Here is a 21,041-nt window from a genome sequence, read left to right as displayed (position 1 = left end):
TGTCCTAGGAGCATGCAAAAAATTAGCCAGATATACTGAGCTTAAGTACCCTAAAGTCTGCGTTGAAATGACCCTCTGTTTTTCCCATAAAATACAAAGATTATATAGGGAAATACAACTGGTCAGTTTTGACCGCTTTACGAAGTTTTCCCAGATATGCCGAGTTTTTTGTGACACCCCTAGGTGTTCTTCTACCACCTCACAAAATATCAAGGGGGGTCGTCGGAGGAAATTTTTTTTCGTAATAGAGCTCATATAAAGAGAATTTCACTCGCGGTCACTTTTTAGCCCTCGTCGAGGGCTTTGAGTGTAACCGACAGTTTTCCCTAAAGGTCAAGCCATTGTCCTAGGAGCATGCAAAAAGTTAGCCAGATATACTGAGCTTAAGTACCCTAAAGTCTGCGTTGAAATGACCCTCTGTTTTTCCCATAAAATACAAAGATTATATAGGGAAATTCAACTGGTCAGTTTTGACCGCTTTACGAAGTTTTCCCAGATATGCCGAGTTTTTTGTGACACCCCTAGGTGTTCTTCTACCACCTCACTAAATATCAAGGGGGGTCGTCGGAGGAAATTTTTTTTCGTAATAGAGCTCATATAAAGAGAATTTCACTTGCGGTCACTTTTTAGCCCTCGTCGAGGGCTTTGAGTGTAACCGACAGTTTTCCCTAAAGGTCAAGCCATTGTCCTAGGAGCATGCAAAAAATTAGCCAGATATACTGAGCTTAAGTACCCTAAAGTCTGCGTTGAAATGACCCTCTGTTTTTCCCATAAAATACAAAGATTATATAGGGAAATACAACTGGTCAGTTTTGACCGCTTTACGAAGTTTTCCCAGATATGCCGAGTTTTTTGTGACACCCCTAGGTGTTCTTCTACCACCTCACTAAACATCAAGGGGGGTCGTCGGAGGAAATTTTTTTTCGTAATAGAGCTCATATAAAGAGAATTTCACTCGCGGTCACTTTTTAGCCCTCGTCGAGGGCTTTGAGTGTAACCGACAGTTTTCCCTAAAGGTCAAGCCATTGACCTAGGAGCATGCAAAAAATTAGCCAGATATACTGAGCTTAAGTACCCTAAAGTCTGCGTTGAAATGACCCTCTGTTTTTCCCATAAAATACAAAGATTATATAGGGAAATTCAACTGGTCAGTTTTGACCGCTTTACGAAGTTTTCCCAGATATGCCGAGTTTTTTGTGACACCCCTAGGTGTTCTTCTACCACCTCACAAAATATCAAGGGGGGTCGTCGGAGGAAATTTTTTTTCGTAATAGAGCTCATATAAAGAGAATTTCACTCGCGGTCACTTTTTAGCCCTCGTCGAGGGCTTTGAGTGTAACCGACAGTTTTCCCTAAAGGTCAAGCCATTGTCCTAGGAGCATGCAAAAAATTAGCCAGATATACTGAGCTTAAGTACCCTAAAGTCTGCGTTGAAATGACCCTCTGTTTTTCCCATAAAATACAAAGATTATATAGGGAAATACAACTGGTCAGTTTTGACCGCTTTACGAAGTTTTCCCAGATATGCCGAGTTTTTTGTGACACCCCTAGGTGTTCTTCTACCACCTCACAAAATATCAAGGGGGGTCGTCGGAGGAAATTTTTTTTCGTAATAGAGCTCATATAAAGAGAATTTCACTCGCGGTCACTTTTTAGCCCTCGTCGAGGGCTTTGAGTGTAACCGACAGTTTTCCCTAAAGGTCAAGCCATTGTCCTAGGAGCATGCAAAAAGTTAGCCAGATATACTGAGCTTAAGTACCCTAAAGTCTGCGTTGAAATGACCCTCTGTTTTTCCCATAAAATACAAAGATTATATAGGGAAATTCAACTGGTCAGTTTTGACCGCTTTACGAAGTTTTCCCAGATATGCCGAGTTTTTTGTGACACCCCTAGGTGTTCTTCTACCACCTCACAAAATATCAAGGGGGGTCGTCGGAGGAAATTTTTTTTCGTAATAGAGCTCATATAAAGAGAATTTCACTCGCGGTCACTTTTTAGCCCTCGTCGAGGGCTTTGAGTGTAACCGACAGTTTTCCCTAAAGGTCAAGCCATTGTCCTAGGAGCATGCAAAAAATTAGCCAGATATACTGAGCTTAAGTACCCTAAAGTCTGCGTTGAAATGACCCTCTGTTTTTCCCATAAAATACAAAGATTATATAGGGAAATACAACTGGTCAGTTTTGACCGCTTTACGAAGTTTTCCCAGATATGCCGAGTTTTTTGTGACACCCCTAGGTGTTCTTCTACCACCTCACAAAATATCAAGGGGGGTCGTCGGAGGAAATTTTTTTTCGTAATAGAGCTCATATAAAGAGAATTTCACTCGCGGTCACTTTTTAGCCCTCGTCGAGGGCTTTGAGTGTAACCGACAGTTTTCCCTAAAGGTCAAGCCATTGTCCTAGGAGCATGCAAAAAGTTAGCCAGATATACTGAGCTTAAGTACCCTAAAGTCTGCGTTGAAATGACCCTCTGTTTTTCCCATAAAATACAAAGATTATATAGGGAAATACAACTGGTCAGTTTTGACCGCTTTACGAAGTTTTCCCAGATATGCCGAGTTTTTTGTGACACCCCTAGGTGTTCTCCTACCACCTCACAAAATATCAAGGGGGGTCGTCGGAGGAAAAATTTTTTCGTAATAGAGCTCATATAAAGAGAATTTCACTCGCGGTCACTTTTTAGCCCTCGTCGAGGGCTTTGAGTAAGACCGACAGGTCTGCCCTACGGTCAAGCCATTTACCTATAAACATGCCAAAAATTAGCCAGATGTAAACAGGGTAAGTGCCCTAAAATCTGTTTTGAAATGACCCTCTGTTTTTCCCATAAAATACAAAGATTATATAGGGAAATACGACTGGTCAGTTTTGACCCATTTCCCGATTTTTCCCGGACATGGCGAGTTTTTTGTGACACCCCAAGGTGTTCTCCTACCACCTCACAAAATATCAAGGGGGGTCGTCGGAGGAAATTTTTTTTCGTAATAGAGCTCATATAAAGAGAATTTCACTCGCGGTCACTTTTTAGCCCTCGTCGAGGGCTTTGAGTAAGACCGACAGGTCTGCCCTACGGTCAAGCCATTTACCTATAAACATGCCAAAAATTAGCCAGATGTAAATAGGGTAAGTGCCCTAAAATCCGTTTTGAAATGACCCTCTGTTTTTCCCATAAAATACAAAGATTATATAGGGAAATACGACTGGTCAGTTTTGACCCATTTCCCGATTTTTCCCGGACATGGCGAGTTTTTTGTGACACCCCAAGGTGTTCTCCTACCACCTCACAAAATATCAAGGGGGGTCGTCGGAGGAAATTTTTTTTCGTAATATAGCCCATATAAGGCGCCGGTCAGTCGAGGTCAGTTTTGACCCCTTCTCCGTAGACTTTTCGGCCAACCGTCACCGGCCTTCGTGTTCTATTGCCCGAAGGCACCATCGTGCCAAATTTGACGCGCCTGCGGCGCCGGGAAGTGCCCTATCGGGCACTTGACCACTTTGCTTTATATATATAGACTAGGCATACTGCCTAGCTTCGCTTAGGTTTTCAAAAAAGTTGAGAAATTGAATGATTAATTAATAGGCGATTGGCTGTTATGTTAAATGCTTAGGGCCTAAATTTATACAGTGGGGTACTTTTTTAGTACCCATAAATTGATAGAATATTCGCAACTTATTACTCGCAAGGTTATTAGAACTGAAAGGGCTTTCATAAAAATTATCGATCAAATATTATATTAAATTACTTTTGCAATTAATTTTGCAATTTCAATACAATACAAAACTTAATTTATAACACAATATCCATTTAAAACAATGCTATACTTTATGATTTTTGTTTTTTCTTAAAAAGAGTATACAAAATATTAAAAAAATTGTTACATTAAAAAGTTACCTCCCCTGCTCATAGAGCAATTGACCAAATTTCGTATAATGAGAATTTCACTCGCAGTCATTTTTAGCCCTCTTCGAGGGCTTTAATGCTGACCAACAGGTTTTCCATACGGCCCATCTATTTATAGAGGTGTATGCAAAACATTAGCCAGTTATACAAAGAGTAAGTACCCTAAAATTTGCGTAGAAATTACCCAGTTTTCCCCATAAAATACAAAGATTATATAGGGAAATACAACTGGTCAGTTTTGACCGCTTTACGAAGTTTTCCCAGATATGCCAAGTTTTTTGTGACACCCCTAGGTGTTCTTCTACCACCTCACAAAATATCAAGGGGGGTCGTCGGAGGAAATTTTTTTTCGTAATAGAGCTCATATAAAGAGAATTTCACTCGCGGTCACTTTTTAGCCCTCGTCGAGGGCTTTGAGTGTAACCGACAGTTTTCCCTAAAGGTCAAGCCATTGACCTAGGAGCATGCAAAAAATTAGCCAGATATACTGAGCTTAAGTACCCTAAAGTCTGCGTTGAAATGACCCTCTGTTTTTCCCATAAAATACAAAGATTATATAGGGAAATACAACTGGTCAGTTTTGACCGCTTTACGAAGTTTTCCCAGATATGCCAAGTTTTTTATGACACCCCAAGGCGTTCTCCTACCACCTCACAAAATTTCAAGGGGGGTCGTCGGAGGAAATTTTTTTTCGTAATAGAGCTCATATAAAGAGAATTTCACTCGCGGTCACTTTTTAGCCCTCGTCGAGGGCTTTGAGTGTAACCGACAGTTTTCCCTAAAGGTCATGCCATTGACCTAGGAGCATGCAAAAAAATTAGCCAGATATACTGAGGTTAAGTACCCTAAAGTCTGCGTTGAAATGACCCTCTGTTTTTCCCATAAAATACAAAGATTATATAGGGAAATACAACTGGTCAGTTTTGACCGCTTTACGAAGTTTTCCCAGATATGCCAAGTTTTTTGTGATACCCCTAGGTGTTCTCCTACCACCTCACAAAATTTCAAGGGGGGTCGTCGGAGGAAATTTTTTTTCGTAATAGATCTCATATAAAGAGAATTTCACTCGCGGTTACTTTTTAGCCCTCGTCGAGGGCTTTGAGTGCAACCGACAGTTTTCCCTAAAGGTCAAGCCATTGACCTAAAAGTATGCAAAAAATTAGCCAGATATACTGAGTTTAAGTACCCTAAAGTCTGCGTTGAAATGACCCTCTGTTTTTCCCATAAAATACAAAGATTATATAGGGAAATACAACTGGTCAGTTTTGACCCCTTTACGAAGTTTTCCCAGATATGGCGAGTTTTTTGTGACACCCCAAGGCATTCTCCTACCACCCCACAAAATTTCAAGGGGGGTCGTCAGAGGAATTTTTTTTTCGTAATAGAGCTCATATAAAGAGAATTTCACTCGCGGTCACTTTTTAGCCCTCGTCGAGGGCTCTGAGTAAAACCGACAGTTTTCCCTAAAGGTCAAGCCATTTACCTAAGAGCATGCAAAAATTTAGCCAGATGTTAAGAGAGTAAGTGCCCTAAAATCCGTTTTGAAATGACCCTCTGTTTTTCCCATAAAATACAAAGATTATATAGGGAAATACGACTGGTCAGTTTTGACCCATTTCCCGATTTTTCCCGGACATGGCGAGTTTTTTGTGACACCCCAAGGCGTTCTCCTACCACCTCACAAAATTTCAAGGGGGGTCGTCGGAGGAAATTTTTTTTCGTAATATAGCCCATATAAGGCGCCGGTCAGTCGAGGTCAGTTTTGACCCCTTCTCCGTAGACTTTTCGGCCAACCGTCACCGGCATTCGTGTTCTATCGCCCGAAGGCACCATCGTGCCAAATTTGACGCGCCTGCGGCGCCGGGAAGTGCCCTATCGGGCACTTGACCACTTTGCTTTATATATATAGATATCGGGGGAGTTTATTTAGTTACTGAAGAAGAGATCTCCCATGTTTATTCCCCGAAAGTTCTAGACTAGAAATGCAAATATGACCTAGTTAGATTTCTGCGCAGGCATCAACGGATTATAAGACGGTCAGCAATCGACCAAATCGTTAGCTGTCTGATTCCTTACTGAGCCGGCTCTTGAAGAATGACAGTAATGTTTTTTATCATTGAATCTCTAAATGGAAATCTGAGTAGGAGGGACACATATGTTAGGTTTCTATGTTTGCTATAAATGTAAAAGTAGACAAATAATCCCTTGACTTATCACTACATGGTTATCGCTATTTAAATTCCCTGCCAATGCCCTAGATGTGAATACGCAAGGCCCTGTGACCTCGCAATGCCCTAGCTTTGACCTCTCAAGGACGTTACTTTGACCTCGCGAAACCCTAGAGTTACCTGTTAATGCCCTAGCTGTACATTCTCCATGCCCTAGCTGTACATTCTCCATGCCCTAGCTGTACATTCTCCATGCCCTAACTGTACATTCTCCATGCCCTAGCTGTACATTCTCCATGCCCTAACTGTACATTCTCCATGCCCTAGCTGTACATTCTCCATGCCCTAGCTGTACATTCTCCATGCCCTAACTGTACATTCTCCATGCCCTAACTGTACATTCTCCATGCCCTAGCTGTACATTCTCCATGCCCTAGCTGTATATTCTCCATGCCCTAACTGTACATTCTCCATGCCCTAGCTGTACATTCTCCATGCCCTAGCTGTACATTCTCCATGCCCTAGCTGTACATTCTCCATGCCCTAGCTGTACATTCTCCATGCCCTAACTGTATATTCTCCATGCCCTAGCTGTCCCCACGCAGGGCCCTGTGACCTCGCAGGCCGTACCTAGCTGTACCTTGACTATGCCCTAGGTATGGTTTTGCTGTACCTTCTCTATGCCCTACCAATGGTTTTGTTGTACTTTCTCTATGCCTTCGTGTGCCCAAATGTAACTTTGAAATGACAAAGCCCTTGCTATGCCCTTACTGTGCCTTCGCTATGTCTTCATGCCTTTTCCTTCTCAATGCATTAGCTGTGTTTTAGATATGAGAATCTCTGCCCTCCCTATATCTTAAATGTGTCCTTTCAAAGACTCATCAGCAATTTCGATGTGCCAGCGAATTGGCAGCGTCTATGCCCAATGTGCCTTAGCTATGGACCTAATTTTGCTTCACGACACCTGAAATGTGCCCTCTCTATCTGCCCTCTTAGAGATTGTGTTGTTGTGTTGTGTTGTTTTGTTGTTGTGTTGTTGTTGTGTCATGCTTTTGTGTCATGTTGTTGTGTCGTGTTACTACATGCCTTACTGAAATCATTATGTCTACAGATTTCCATACTGGTGATGTTTTTGTTAAATTAGTGGACACACCATTTGTATGATGCAATGGTGTCTGTTTTTCTCGACAAGCTTTGAGACTCACCAGCGAAGTCGATGTGCCAGCGACTATTCCTAGTCGTACTCCTCACTCTTCTCAAACCTGTGGCCCACAGTATCTCCTTGCATGTCTCATCCGCAGAGAAGGGGGGGGGGGGGGGATCCAACAGCATTAAGGTAATTACACCATTAAAACAGATATTATAAAAATATGGCCCCATAATCTAATAGACTATTGCGCATTGGAAATCCAAGCACAAATCCTGGTTACATGAGAAGAGCCAGGTGTTGCCCATGTATCAGACCAATTCTCTACACACAGCTGATGGACAAAAGGGTAGGGATTTTCATGTACGTTTTGGAATTATACATATTATATACATTAGAGTTAATTAACGGTTAATCATTTTTGTTGTTGTAGCAATTTAGAAAATTAGATACAGCCATCATAAACCAAGAGACACTTTTTTTTAGAAACGGATTAGATCATGTAAAAAATACAATTTTATTTGCTTTTTTAATATATATATATATATATATATATATATATATATATATATATATATATATATATATATATATATATATCACAGTTTGTTTATCTGTTTGTCTGTTTGTCCTTTACACATTACTGCAATTTCGAGCCACTGGGATCACCGTGAGCCCTTTTGCGCCTATATTCCTTTTAAAGAGTGCCCTGGACTTAAACGGAAACGACGCGTGCGCCAGCGTTTTGGCAATAAGGTGACCTGCAGCACCCTTGGGTCCCCTGTGATTACAACTTAGTCTACTTTCGTTTCATAGGGCACCCCGCAATAGAGACAAGGTAGCTCATGACATTTGAAAATAAAACCAAATCAAAAGCCGTAAACGTCGCCCCTTTGGTAGTGCAACCGATGGCTTTACGAGAAGTAGGTCGAAATCTGTAACAATGTTGTAATTGAAAAAAAAAACAATCCACAGTTAAGCCTACGCGAAGTAATTACCTACTAGTAATATGGGCCAAAGTATTTTTACGTTGCTTTATTACCAGGCTATGCTGCTCAGTATGGTGAGATTCTGTTATTATTTTGAGGTAAATCAGTGAACTTTAAGTAAGTGGACGATCCAGTTTTTATTTTATTTAAATATCATACCCTTTCGTACACGTTGTACCATGGTAAAAATTTAGTAGAGTCCAGTTGTTTCAAGGAGAAAATGTTGTTTGCTCTATTTCCAACCACCTAAGGCTAATATATCTTAACCTGAGTTACCCATTAGGCACATGAACTCAAGGACGTCGTATAGCCTCAAGCTAGGGATCCGAACTCGAGACTTAAAGTTTCCTAAATTTAGAAGCGTATTATTTTATTTTTATACGCACATTGTGTTAGTTTTAACGCAATTATTTTAAGGTATGCAATTCTACGGCATTAAAATGTTTGTTAAGTACTCTTTAAAACGAACGTAGGCGCCAAAGCACTCACGGTGGTGCCCGGGGCGCAAAATTGAACCCTATGGGCGCCGGATGACGTGCCTGATTCGATGTAGTCATTTTTAAAGAATAGTAACATATTTTGATAATTTTGATAATTCATATTGTATAGAAAATAAAAAGAGAGGGAGAGAGAATACAAAATATTTTGAGAGAAAGGTTGAAAAAAAAGTAGAAAGAGATAGAAAGCGATAGTAACAAGGAAAAGATTTTGAGAGAATGTGAACTAAAGAGATGAGAAAAGTTATTGAATATACAAGAGGTAGCATAGTTATGTGTATAAAAGAGAGCGAGAGAAAGAGAGGGATACAGAGACAGAATAGGCGTAAGGGAGTAAGATACAGAAACATGAAGAAAGAGAAGGTGGAGAGAGAGAGAGAAAGCTTATGTCCTTTCTATAACGTCTTTACACGCAATCCCCTTCACTTAGCGTCTATTTAGGCATCAAACGACGTCGCCCATCCAATCCAGTATTTGCTAATGTCGCCAGCTTTAAACTACGGTAGGGTATCCGTCATTAGCAATTATCATGCCGTCAATAAAGACAAATAAACCCTGCCTTCGTGTGGCGTGATTAAAGACAATTCTATGTCGGCTAAGGAAGAATGTTTGCAATATTTAACGGTAAAAATAAAATGTAACATACAGCCAGTACATATAATAATTTCGAACTAAGCTGATTAAGCGAGAAACTAAAATTAGTTTAAATTGAGAAAGCTTAAATTATTTCTATTTCCACGCCTAAAAAGAATCCGGAAACATTATCATAATATAAAACAGAATTTAGAGCAGGGGTTCCCAACCTTTTTTTACTCTAGAGCACATTCTAAAATATCGGTAGGGTGGCGGGCACCACCTATTTTAAATCGACAACCTCCTTCCAGAGGCGTAGCGACCCTTCCCGTCACCCGGGGACAAAACTTTCGATTTGCACCCCCCCCCACTCAAACTTTCTTTCGCCCCCCCCCCCCCCTTCAAACTTTCGATTTCCACCCCCCGCCCTCAATTTTTTTATTTTCATCCCCTTCAACCTTTCAATAATGAAAAATTCTGTCTCTGTCGAATATTGAGAGGCGGGCACATACGAATCGTTCGTATGGCGCCCGCGGGCACGGGATTGGGAACCCCTGATCTAGAGATATTATTCTCCTAGTTTATTCCTGGAAATAGCTTGAGTTTAAAAGAATTAGGTTACTTGTAGGCTTAATGCATACCTATGATAATTATTATTGGTCATTGTGAGGAGACATCTCTGATAACTTTTGAAGATACATGTAAAAAATATTTATACCCATTTCTCTTCCAAGTATCACCACTATAATAGATCCTTGTATTGATTAAAATTAAAATTTAAAATAAAGTAAAGTAATTCCGTTTCGTGAATTTAGCTTGTAAAAAGGATAGTGTGGTCAGTTCTTTATACGGCAGCTTAAAACTACCCTTAAGTCAGCCAGGCACCCATTAGAGCTGGGTGAACTCAGATACGCCGTGCAACTTTTCTGGATGGTTATTGTGTGCCCTACCATCCCGTAACTCCGTCCTGTGTAAATCCTAATACAACTTTAAAGTATGTTCTCTAGCTGGGCTAGTTTTGTGTACGAATATTTCATTCACATGTATCCCACAGGACGGAGAGTCATGGCCAACGAACGAGAGATCTGGGCGCCCTTTGCCGAGAGGTACAAAGTCCACGAGGAATCGTACGAGTTTGTCAAGCAGATGCTGGCATCCAACATGCGATTCCACCCCGAGCTTAGCGTCGAGGAAGCCAGACATCAGGCCGAGGTGAGGGCTAAACTCATGTGCGGGGATGTCGAGTTCCAGGGTGAAGATACAGAGATTATCATCCCGTCGCCTTATTCCAGTGAGGGAATTCCCGCTTCTATTTATAAACCAGCGTCGTCGCCGGAAATTCCTGTTATTTTGGTGTACTTTCACGGCGGCGGATTGGTGGTTGGGTCACGGAATCTTTGTAAGGGGCCGCTGAAGATTATATCTCAGGAATCGGGTGCTGTTGTAGTGAATGTGGAGTATCGTCTTCTGCCCAATCCCGATGCTGTAATGGCGCCGTTTGATGACGCGGTGGTAGCGACGAAGTGGGTGTTGGAGAATAAGGAAGTCGTTGGCGGGAAATCTGAAAGTAGAGTGGGCGTTGGAGGGGATAGCAGTGGGGGTCAGATCGCTGCCAGCGTGACCAATGACGTCACGGGTCTGGATTTCCAGATCCTCATCTACCCCATGACGGACACCACCCTCCGACACGAATCGTTCCGAGAGTTCAAGAACGTCCCGGTGTTTAACGGAGACGCCATTCAATGGCTCTTCAAGAACAGCTTCCACCACATCCCAGACTATACAACCAACCCGCGTGTTAACGCCATGGTGCGGACCAACACGGAGGCCTCACCCCCGGGGCTGATACTGCTGGCAGAGTTGGACCCCCAAGTTGGGTGCGGCCTTGACTACGCGGAGAAGTTGAGGGCAGCTGGGGTCAGCGTGCAGGTCGAGGTCATCCAGGGCGTGCTTCACTCCTTCTTCACCCTGAGGCAGGTCTTCAAAACAAAATCGCAAGAAGCGTATGCCCACATTGTGAGGTTCTTAAAGAAATGTCAAGAAGATTAACATTTTTTTCTGTTAAGATTACATTTTTTTCTTAGGTATTTCATCCGTTATATTGTATTTGTTTATATCACCTGGGTTTTTAATATATTTCTATATATTTTATATATATATATATATTTTTTAGATATTTTTACAAACTTAACATTTGTGTTTAGATATTTTCAACAAAGTCAACACTTACCCCTTGTCTTTAGTTATTTTAGTAAACGTAACAATTTTTAAAAATATTTCGTTGATTTGATATTTCAACAATTTTACAAACGTTAGTTGTTTCAAATATGTTTAAGTTTTTTCACCAACCGAGGTTCATCCCAATTCTCAAGCTTTGATTTAATCAGTAACTAATTTTGAGCTATGATATAGTTACTGAGCGACGATTTTCAATCGTATCTTATGATGACTCATTTTAGACGTCAAGGTTTTTCTCGAGTATCACAGACTCTGGATACAAAATACTTAATGAATGAATCTTTCTTTTACTTCAATAAAACTGCAAAAATAACCTTTCTATACTTAGCAATAATAAAATACCTTTATGTATTATATAATAAAATTAATCAGGTAATTGTAATTGTCTTTTAATTTATTGTTTTACTCATGTACGATTAGTTTGATTAGTTGGTGTGTGTGTGGGGGGGGGGGGGGGTCAATACTTTGGCAGCTGCGTGGCAATCTCACACACAGCACCTCCTCCAACATCCAACTCAATCACAGAGCACGGCAGGCTTCCCCTTGTGAACTATGGCGTCTTCGTTCGTTTTAAAGAGTGCCATATACCATGTATATTGGGCGCCTACATTAAATTTTAAAAGCGCACCCTACACTAATGACATGGTAAGCCACAACATTTAATGACTAAGCCTAACCAGAATTCGCGCCCGGTACCAGTGTTTCTTCCAGACTTTTTTACCCAGTCATGACCAACAGTACCAAGTAATGCCCAACAGTACCAAGCTATGACCAACACCCCAGCATCTTTTGAACAAACCTGTTCTACCCTCATCACCATCCTCTTTTTACATAATTCTCTTCATGGGGACCATGCGAGACACCACCAAGACGTAATCTCAACAGACCGTATCGCTACCACCCCCACCCCCACCAGTCTGGTGAACTGTTTACTATCGGGATGAATTAGTAACGGCTCTTAGGGGCAGATAATTTAGTTTTTAAACTATTTAAAACTAAGGAGAGGTAATAACACGTTCGGCTGGCTCTTTTCATTGTCGTCTGTAAACTGTCGTCACGGATGGCTGCTTTCGCGAGGGAAGGGGAGAGGAGTGGAAAGTGAGGGTGAGGATCATCGTCCTTCACCAGCTACTGATGGTGTTTTAAAGCAAAGTATTTTCAGCCGCAGCATTGGTTGTGTCTAATTCACAAAATATGAGAACTATGAAATAAAACAACTAAATAGCGGCGTATGCTTCGTCGCGGGTCAGCTCGTATACTTTACACGACAACAACTAGTTTGCTGCTGAAGCAACTGTTGCAGCTATTTCATGTATTCAAAACTCTCACGACCTATAACCAGTCATTTAACAACAAGCCAATGTAAACAAACGTCACGTGACTAGAATATATTGATAGTAACAATACCTATTTTAAAATGTAGATAGAAAACAACACAAAACGGGGGTAACTCACCTTCGTGGTTATTATCTTTTGAAAGTCCGAAATAAATGTGTTAAATATTATATATCAGCATATTTACAATACATTGATCATTTAAATAAATATAAAATTAGAGAATAAAAATTATTTTATTAAGGGAATAAATAATTATTTTATTTTTAATGTTACAAACTAATTTGTTCAAATCCCAGTAGACAATAGATGGTTCCTGAGTCCACCAAGCTCAGATTGGTAATTCATGTTTTGGAAAGTAAAGGTGGCTGGACATAATGCTGACCACACTAACCCTTATATTCCGTATCTGCCCAGCCAGCTTCGAAAGGGTACTTTACTTTATACCAAAACTCTGGCCCTAACTAAAACCTAACACTAAGAAGTGAAGAGGCAAAAGTTGACAAAAATAAGATCCCCAGTTTTTGTATGAGTCAACATTTAACAAATCAATAGTTTTTTAGTGGTGTAATGTTTAGATTGTGTTGACAAAAATGTTTCCATTTGAAAATGAAACCCAACAAAAAATAACCAGGCGCCTTTCGTTGTCAATACTCAAGTAAATCAGTTGCTGACATTAATCTATAAATAGCCACTTGTTTACTTGAACTCAGATTACCGACCTATCGTAGCTCAGGGAAATACCCACGTGACTGAAGCCAAGAGATCTAGAAATAAAGATCTAGAAATGCTCTCAACCCCAGGTTATATAAAAAATTAAACCTCAATTAAGTAAACACCAATCGATGGAATAGATGCCTTCGACTAAGATGGCAAGCACATCTGAAATTTATTTAGATCTAGCGTTTACAAGTTAAGTGTAAAAAAAAAGTGTGAATTGTTAATAGTTTTGGGGCGTATCCTCGCTTACACTCAAAGAAGGAAGGTTAAAAGCATTCGCTGAAGCAGTTTTTGCAGTACAATAAATTAAATGCCCACATAGTTACATTAATTTAACTTTGTCATGATGGCATATGTGATACTCTGAAAATTAATAATTGGCCTCTAAATTAAATCAATTCTTGTTTTATTTGCTTCCATAGCCATTGTCCAACCAAGAACAATCTACAAGGCAGCAGTTGTTTGATTTTGGAGTTCTCTGTCCTAGAAGAGTTGCTGTCACAAGCTATCAAGCATCATCTGCCCAAGTGTTCAAACTCGAGGGATTTCTGTGTAGCAAACCTGAGCTTTACCGACTCGACCACGCCGACCCTTACCAACCGCTGAAGCCTAAACAACTGTAGACTGGAAAAATGCATCGTAGGAACTAATCTGCTTAATTAATTAACACCATTTGTGATCTTAGCGAGTTAGAATGTTGTCTTCATTAATGAAAAATTTAGAAGATAAGAACGGGTGGAATATGCTAAAGGATTCGGGGGAGGTAATAATAAACAAATGTAAAAAAATATTATTACTAAAGTTATCTCCCTTTAGTAATTTAATTATTTATAAAAAAAACTAATTGTGATTATTAATTCGTGGTTGTAATATAGGAAAACTAATTATTAATCTGCTCTCGTTTTCAATTCCTAGGGGAGGGTGGAGGGGTTAAATGAGAGAGAATATGGGTGGAAGAGAAGTTAGGTGGGAGGTAAGTTTGGTGGTGGGGGGCGGGGGAGTTAGGTGACAGAGTTACGTAAAAGGTCAGGTATGTTTAATGCTAATTGAGGGGTTGGAGAGTATTGACTAAGGGGCTAAAACTGTTAATAGCAATTGGTGAATGACAGCTAAGATAGACATACTGACAGACGGAATGACCATTAACTTTTGTGGTATGTATTTTTAATAACAAACGAAAATCAAGCGCTGTGGTATTTCTCCACATCTGTATTGTTTTTGACGACAAAATAGCAGATTTAAAAACAAAGATCTCACGTAAATGTGTTATCGTAGGTGTACAAGGCAATTATATAATCATGTCTTCGTTTTTCTTCCATTTTTTCTTTTCTAAGTGTATCATTGTTTGTGGGGAGGGGTGAGTGCCTGAATCCTAAAACATTTATAATATGAGTGTAGGGTGACAAGCCATCTACCTTTATATGAGGATAGGTAATATGGGATAGGGAATCAATACACAATGTCCTATTTCTATGTAATATAAAATATGCAGAACCTAAATGAACTAATTGGACAGTTTGTAACGACATGTATATGCAAAAAAAAATCAACCGGCCACGATTTATATTAAAATGGGTACCAATATCGGCCAACACTGGCCACCATAGAATTAGAACATTCTTCTAGTTTATCTAACAATGTGTTGCTTTGATGGTGTAAACTCTAGGTAGACATACAGTGTTTATCTTGCTTGTTTGTACTTTCTAGATCCCATACACATATTTTATAAACAATATTATGATAGTTGCATAAAAAACAAAATTGTTCAGTTGATCAGTTTTGTGGTTGGTGATGGTCACACTAACACAGAGGCGTAGTGAAGGGGGGGGGTTGTGGTCGGGGGGGGAGGGTACATATGTCCCCGGGCGCCGACCTTAGGGGGCGCCAAAATGGGTTGGAAAAACAAATTAAAATCTCATTTTAGCTGCAGTTTTGCATTATAAATATAAAAAATATATGGGAGGGGGGTGCAAATGGAAAGTTTGAGGGTGGGGGTGTAAATTAAAAGTTTGAGGGGGTTGAAAATTGAAAGTTTGAGGAAGGGGGGGGGGGCGCCAAATGGAAAGTTTGTCCCCGGGCGCCGGGAAGGGTCGCTACGCCTCTGCACTAACACTCTTGTTCTTTTCTAGACAGGGACGGCGATGGCTGGTCGTACGGCGATGACGTAGGCGTGAGGTCATAGCGCAGGGAAGCCAGGGAGGGGGCGCCCTCTGTCATCTCCTGCCCCAGGGTGGCGTTCTCGTTCCTGAGTTCACGGAACCTGTCCAGTTCCTTGGCGCTGTGACGTATGTTCTGGCAGTATACTACGTCATCAAAACCTATCGATACAATTGTCATTTATATATATATATATATATATATATATATATATATATATATATATATATATATATATATATATATATATATATATATATATGTATGTGTGTGTGTGTGTGTGTATTTCTTTAAATACTGAAGAAGAAACCCCCATATTTATTCCCTGAATGTTTTACACTAGAAATGCAAATGTGACCTAGATAGATTCCTGCGCAAGAATTACGGATCTTATAAGACGGTCAGCAATCGGTCAAATCGTTGGCCGTCTAATACCTTCCAGCTATCAAAGAATGACAGATGTTTTTTTTAAAATCGGGGCGTGGCATTGAATCTCTAAATGGAAATCTGAGTAAGCGGGGGGGGGGGGGGGGTGTTACATATGATAGGTTATTATGTTTGCTAGGAATGTAAAAGTACGTAGAATATCTTGGCTCATTTCCTTCATTAAACTCCATCACAAAGCCCGAGCTGTGCCTTGGCAATGCCCGACTCTGCATTTGCGACATCTTAAATATGCCCTCTCTATCTGCCCTCTCAGAGACTCACCAGCGAAGTCGATGTGCCAGCGACTATGCCCAATGTCGTACTCCTCGATCCTCTCAAACCTGTGGCCCCACAGGATCTCCTTGGGGAGGTACGAGGTCCTGGCCTGGCAGGTCTCACCTGCAGGGGAGGGGGGGGGGGGAGGGGGAGAGGAACAAACAACATTCAGGTAATTACAAAAATTTAGACAGATAATATAAAGTTAATTAGCATTAAGTGGGTTTTTTTTAAAGATGCTTCAATTAAATACTTTTCGACTATATTAACAGTAACCATTGGATTTTTTTTCTAAGAAACAGATTTGAACATCTATAGAATGTAATTCGCATTAAAATTGTTTTTTAAATATTGCCTTAGTGCCTTAGAGCTTTCAGCTTATATATATATATATATATATATATATATATATATATATATATATATATATATATATATATATATATATATATATATATATATATATATATATATATATATATATATATATATATATATATATATATATATATATATATATATATATATATATATATATATATATATATATATATATATATATATATATATATATATATATATATATTTATATATATATATACATATATATAGTTGTAAATATGGGCTTTGCATTCAATACCATTCATATTTAATTTAGGCCTTTGTTTAATTACTTTTCGACTAGTTAGTACAGTATATGTGAGGTCGATATTTGAAGCAGTGATTCAGTTATAGGATTTCAGATAAAACAACCCTGAACAGCTTCAAGAATACTACTATCTGCTGACATAAACTTTAAGTATTAGTTCAAAATACAACATCTTTGTTAACTTTATTTTATCTACGGGTCAAAGTCTGAAGAACACAAAAGTAGGTCAAAATACGTAAAAATGTTGCAGTTAGTAGAGAAAAAACATGTACACAGTTAAGCCTAGAGCAAGATAATAACTTAGTAGTAATATAGGTCAAGGTATTTTTAAAGTTGCTTTTTTATCAGGCTTTTTCTCCACAGTGTTGTGACATTGTGTCATTATTTTAACGCGTGTTCGGGGAATTCAGTAAACTTTAGGTAAGTGGACGATCAGTTCTTAGTTTAAAAATGTATGTTTAATAAATATTTGATGTATGCGAGTTAGATTGCTCAAATAATTACTTTTTAAATACTGTATATTTTTAAAAAATACGTTATGTATCATAGCATTATAAAAGTATATCGCAATTCTTCTAAATTGTCCTGACGGCTATGTTCAAAAATATTTTGTACATGTAGCAACAGAAGCGATATTTGACCACCGTATCGAAACTGTTAAACTAAGTGTAACGGCAGTTTTCGTTAAAAAGGTGGATTAAACAAGGGTTTTCAATTTTCGTTTTTTCAAAAGTGTTTAAGCACACTTCATAAAGTGTGAAGAACATGTCCAGTTTCGTGTAGACGTCTCAGCAGGTAACGTCACAAATTGATTTTCATCGCTCCAGACTGATAAAACGCATCAACGATGAAGAACAGTGGCGTAGGCAGGAAGGGGGGGGGGGGGGGTTAGGGGGGGTCATAACCCCCCCCCCCCATCATAGACCCCTCGGTATATATATAAAAAGTATGAGGGGGGGGTTCAAATCGAAAGTTTGAGGGGGTGGGGGGATGAATGAATGAAGAGAGAGAAAAAAAGAAAAGAAAGTACTAGTTAGACCATGACCTTTGATAGAAAAAGAGTTAAATATGAAACGTAAAAAGAGAGGGGGAAAGAGAACAATAAAATATTCTAAGACAGGGGTCGGCAACCTTTTGGGACGGAAGAGCCAAAAGTTACAATTTACCACATTTCACAGTTTTTAAAGAGCCACAAACTTTTTCATTTCAATATTATGTTATTATATATATATATATATATATATATATATATATATATATATATATATATATAATTTCATATTTTAAGCTATTTATTGTAAATGTATATATATATATATATATATATATATATATATATATATATATATATATATATATATATATATACATTTAAAATAAATAGCTTAAAATATGAAATAATATTTATTCATATAAAAACATACATATGTTTCGCACAAAACATTAAAGTAGTTTAGCAAGCTCTGCTCTAAATTAGAAACTTTACATTGTTATTAGATCAAAATCTTTAATTACCGAGTATTGCAGACTAATATTTTTATGAGTTTTAAAAATAAATCAATATAATTATTAATATTTGTGCATGGAGCTGAAGAGCCGCATATTGACATCAAAAGAGCCGCATGCGGCTCGCGAGCCGCAGGTTGCCGACCCCTGCGTTAGATAGTTCTATTTTTGAAACAAATTTAAAAAGAAAGAAGAAAAAAAAGGGGCCGGCGTGGCCTAGTGATCGAGATATCTAGACTCTAGACCAGGAGTCTCCAAACTTTTCAGTCCGAGGGCCGCATTAAATATCAAATTTCAGTTCGGGGGCCAGTTTCTTCCAGGCATGTCTTTAAATTTTCTGGGCAAAGTTTCTCAGCCATCAACAACAAACGATTGTTCCTTGGACAAAAAGATCTCCGCGGGCCGGATGAGAGGACTTCGCGGGCCGCATCCGGCCCGCGGGCCGTAGTTTGGAGACCCCTGCTCTAGACTACTAGTCCAGGGGTCGGCAACCCTCGGCTCGCGAGCCGCATGCGGCTCTTTTGATATCATCGGTTCATGATGCAGCTGTCATTCCATGTACAAGTATTAATTATATTTTTTTTTCAAAACTCAATTCAAATATTTACTGTAAAGAGACAACAAAACGCCATGTACGTCAGCATCGCCTATTATAAAACTTACTCAAGTTATCGTGTTCAAAGAGACACAGACACACACACACTAAACACAAACACACACACAAACACAAACACACACACACACACGCGGACAAAATTGCAAATATTAAGTTTTTCCAACTCAGGGAGGTGCAAAACTTTGAGATTTGTGAAAATCTCGATTTCGATGATTGCATGATTACAATACTTCCTCTATACTTCGTATACGAGAAAGTAAAAAGAGAAGTAACAAATCCACAGAGAAAAAAGAGGCCAAGTTCAACCTACAAACAAATTAATAAATTTTAATGTTTCCAATGACAACGTATCTAACTATCTGGTCTAAAAAGTTGTTATTTTCTTTCCAGATCTACAAAAAAACAATGTTGCCGACCCCTGCTCTATACGCCTTTATTAGTTGTTTTTTGTATATTATTATTATTATTATTTCTAAAACAATCTGCTTATTTTTACATAGAGGAAGCACAATTTAAAATTTTGATTGAACATAGAACTCAACACATTGTCGTTAAAGTATTCCTATAGATTAAATATAGAGTTTTCCCATCTAAAATACTGCTCCGTTGATAACAAAATCCCTACAAATCTATTTTCGAAAAAAAAATTTAAAATTTAAAAAAAGAAAAGAAAAAAATAAAGGGGATGGCGTGGCCTGTGATCGAATTCTATAGGCTACTAGCCCAGGGGTCGGCAACCCTCGGCTCGCTAGCCGTATTCGGCTCTTTTGATATCAAGATATCGGTAAAATTTGGAAACTTTTTGAACACTCATAGACCTAACATTTTTTTAAATGTATAGTTGAGCTACACAGAGATCCTCATTAGCTATCTAAGCACCAGGGGTCCGCATATAGGGTGTCCTACACAGGGGGATAATTGTACTACTTCAATGATCAGTTCGCTGCATTAGGGGCCTCCGCATGTGGCCGTGTCCTATGAGCCCCGTGACACCTCTGACACCAAGGCCGTCACCGATCGGTGTTTCTTTCACCATCAGCGTAAACCGGGGCGTGTTTGTGGTAGTAGGTACAAACTAGTACAAACTTATGAAATGTTTATTGCTTTTTAAAAAACTCAGACGAAGATAAAAACATATTTTTTAAATCCTTCTATAAGGACGTAGTGGAGCAGGATCCATTTGACACAACACTAGCAGGCCCGTGGATGTTAAAATGGGAGATGACCCACACAAATCGCCACACTGAGAAACTTAAAATCAACAAGGATTAACTTACGAAGGCCAAAGATTTATGTCCCTTAATTTCCATCTTTATATGGCATACATTTAGTTTTCAATAAATCACATCAGCTGTTGGGGTTTATTGTAGGGATTTCTACACTGTGCTATTGTCAAGCGAAATGTACCCTTTTTTCGTTAAAATTCTACCAAGGCCGAGTTGAAATTTTCAAAATTAAAATACTACCTGGAACACCTTAATTTAAAGTAAATGTTAGTTGTGAATTTTTTTTTAAATGAACATTTTTACAATAGACACATTTTTAATTCTTCTCATTTGTTACTTATTGTAATATTGGATGAGATCTCCTCGAATAAAATGATGTATTTACCTGTTAACAGTTTATATAGTCCGTAGACTTAGATTAAATTTTTTTATTTTTTTTGCTGGATTTGCTTCCATAGACTTTGTTCGCACTAGAACGATTGTTTTATTTTGGTGCTCTTTTCTAGATGGGTTGCTGTTAATAAATCTCATCTGCCCTGGGTTCGATATCAAGTTCTACAGAGTTAACAGTCATACTCTTCCGCCCGACCAGCCCTTCCATCCCCCTCACCCATACACCAC

At 39.0% G+C, this 21,041-nt stretch overlaps 2 protein-coding genes across 2 annotated transcripts; one reads left to right on the top strand and one right to left on the bottom strand.

The window, feature by feature from the left end:
* The first annotated feature begins 7,527 nt into the window (after positions 1–7,527).
* On the top strand, positions 7,528–11,389 carry LOC131931664 (ethyl acetate hydrolase-like). Its single transcript, XM_059288496.1, has 2 exons — positions 7,528–7,561; positions 10,326–11,389. The coding sequence occupies exon 2, from the start codon at positions 10,337–10,339 to the stop codon at positions 11,318–11,320; it is 984 nt and encodes a 327-aa protein (XP_059144479.1). The 5' UTR covers positions 7,528–7,561; positions 10,326–10,336; the 3' UTR covers positions 11,321–11,389.
* Positions 11,390–15,670: 4,281 nt separating this feature from the next.
* On the bottom strand, positions 15,671–16,546 carry LOC131931663 (ATP-sensitive inward rectifier potassium channel 11-like; the record flags this gene model as incomplete). Its single annotated transcript, XM_059288495.1, has 2 exons — positions 15,671–15,882; positions 16,430–16,546. Coding segments are annotated over 2 exons (329 nt in total), but the record flags the coding sequence as incomplete, so codon positions are not given.
* Between the last annotated feature and the right edge of the window lie 4,495 nt (positions 16,547–21,041).

This window comes from Physella acuta, unplaced genomic scaffold (assembly GCF_028476545.2).
Source record: "Physella acuta isolate Inbredline_101_S28 unplaced genomic scaffold, ASM2847654v3 ptg002001l, whole genome shotgun sequence".
NCBI lineage: Eukaryota > Metazoa > Mollusca > Gastropoda > Physidae > Physella > Physella acuta.
Note: the sequence above shows the minus strand (reverse complement) of the source record. Positions and strands in the feature narration are given on the sequence as shown.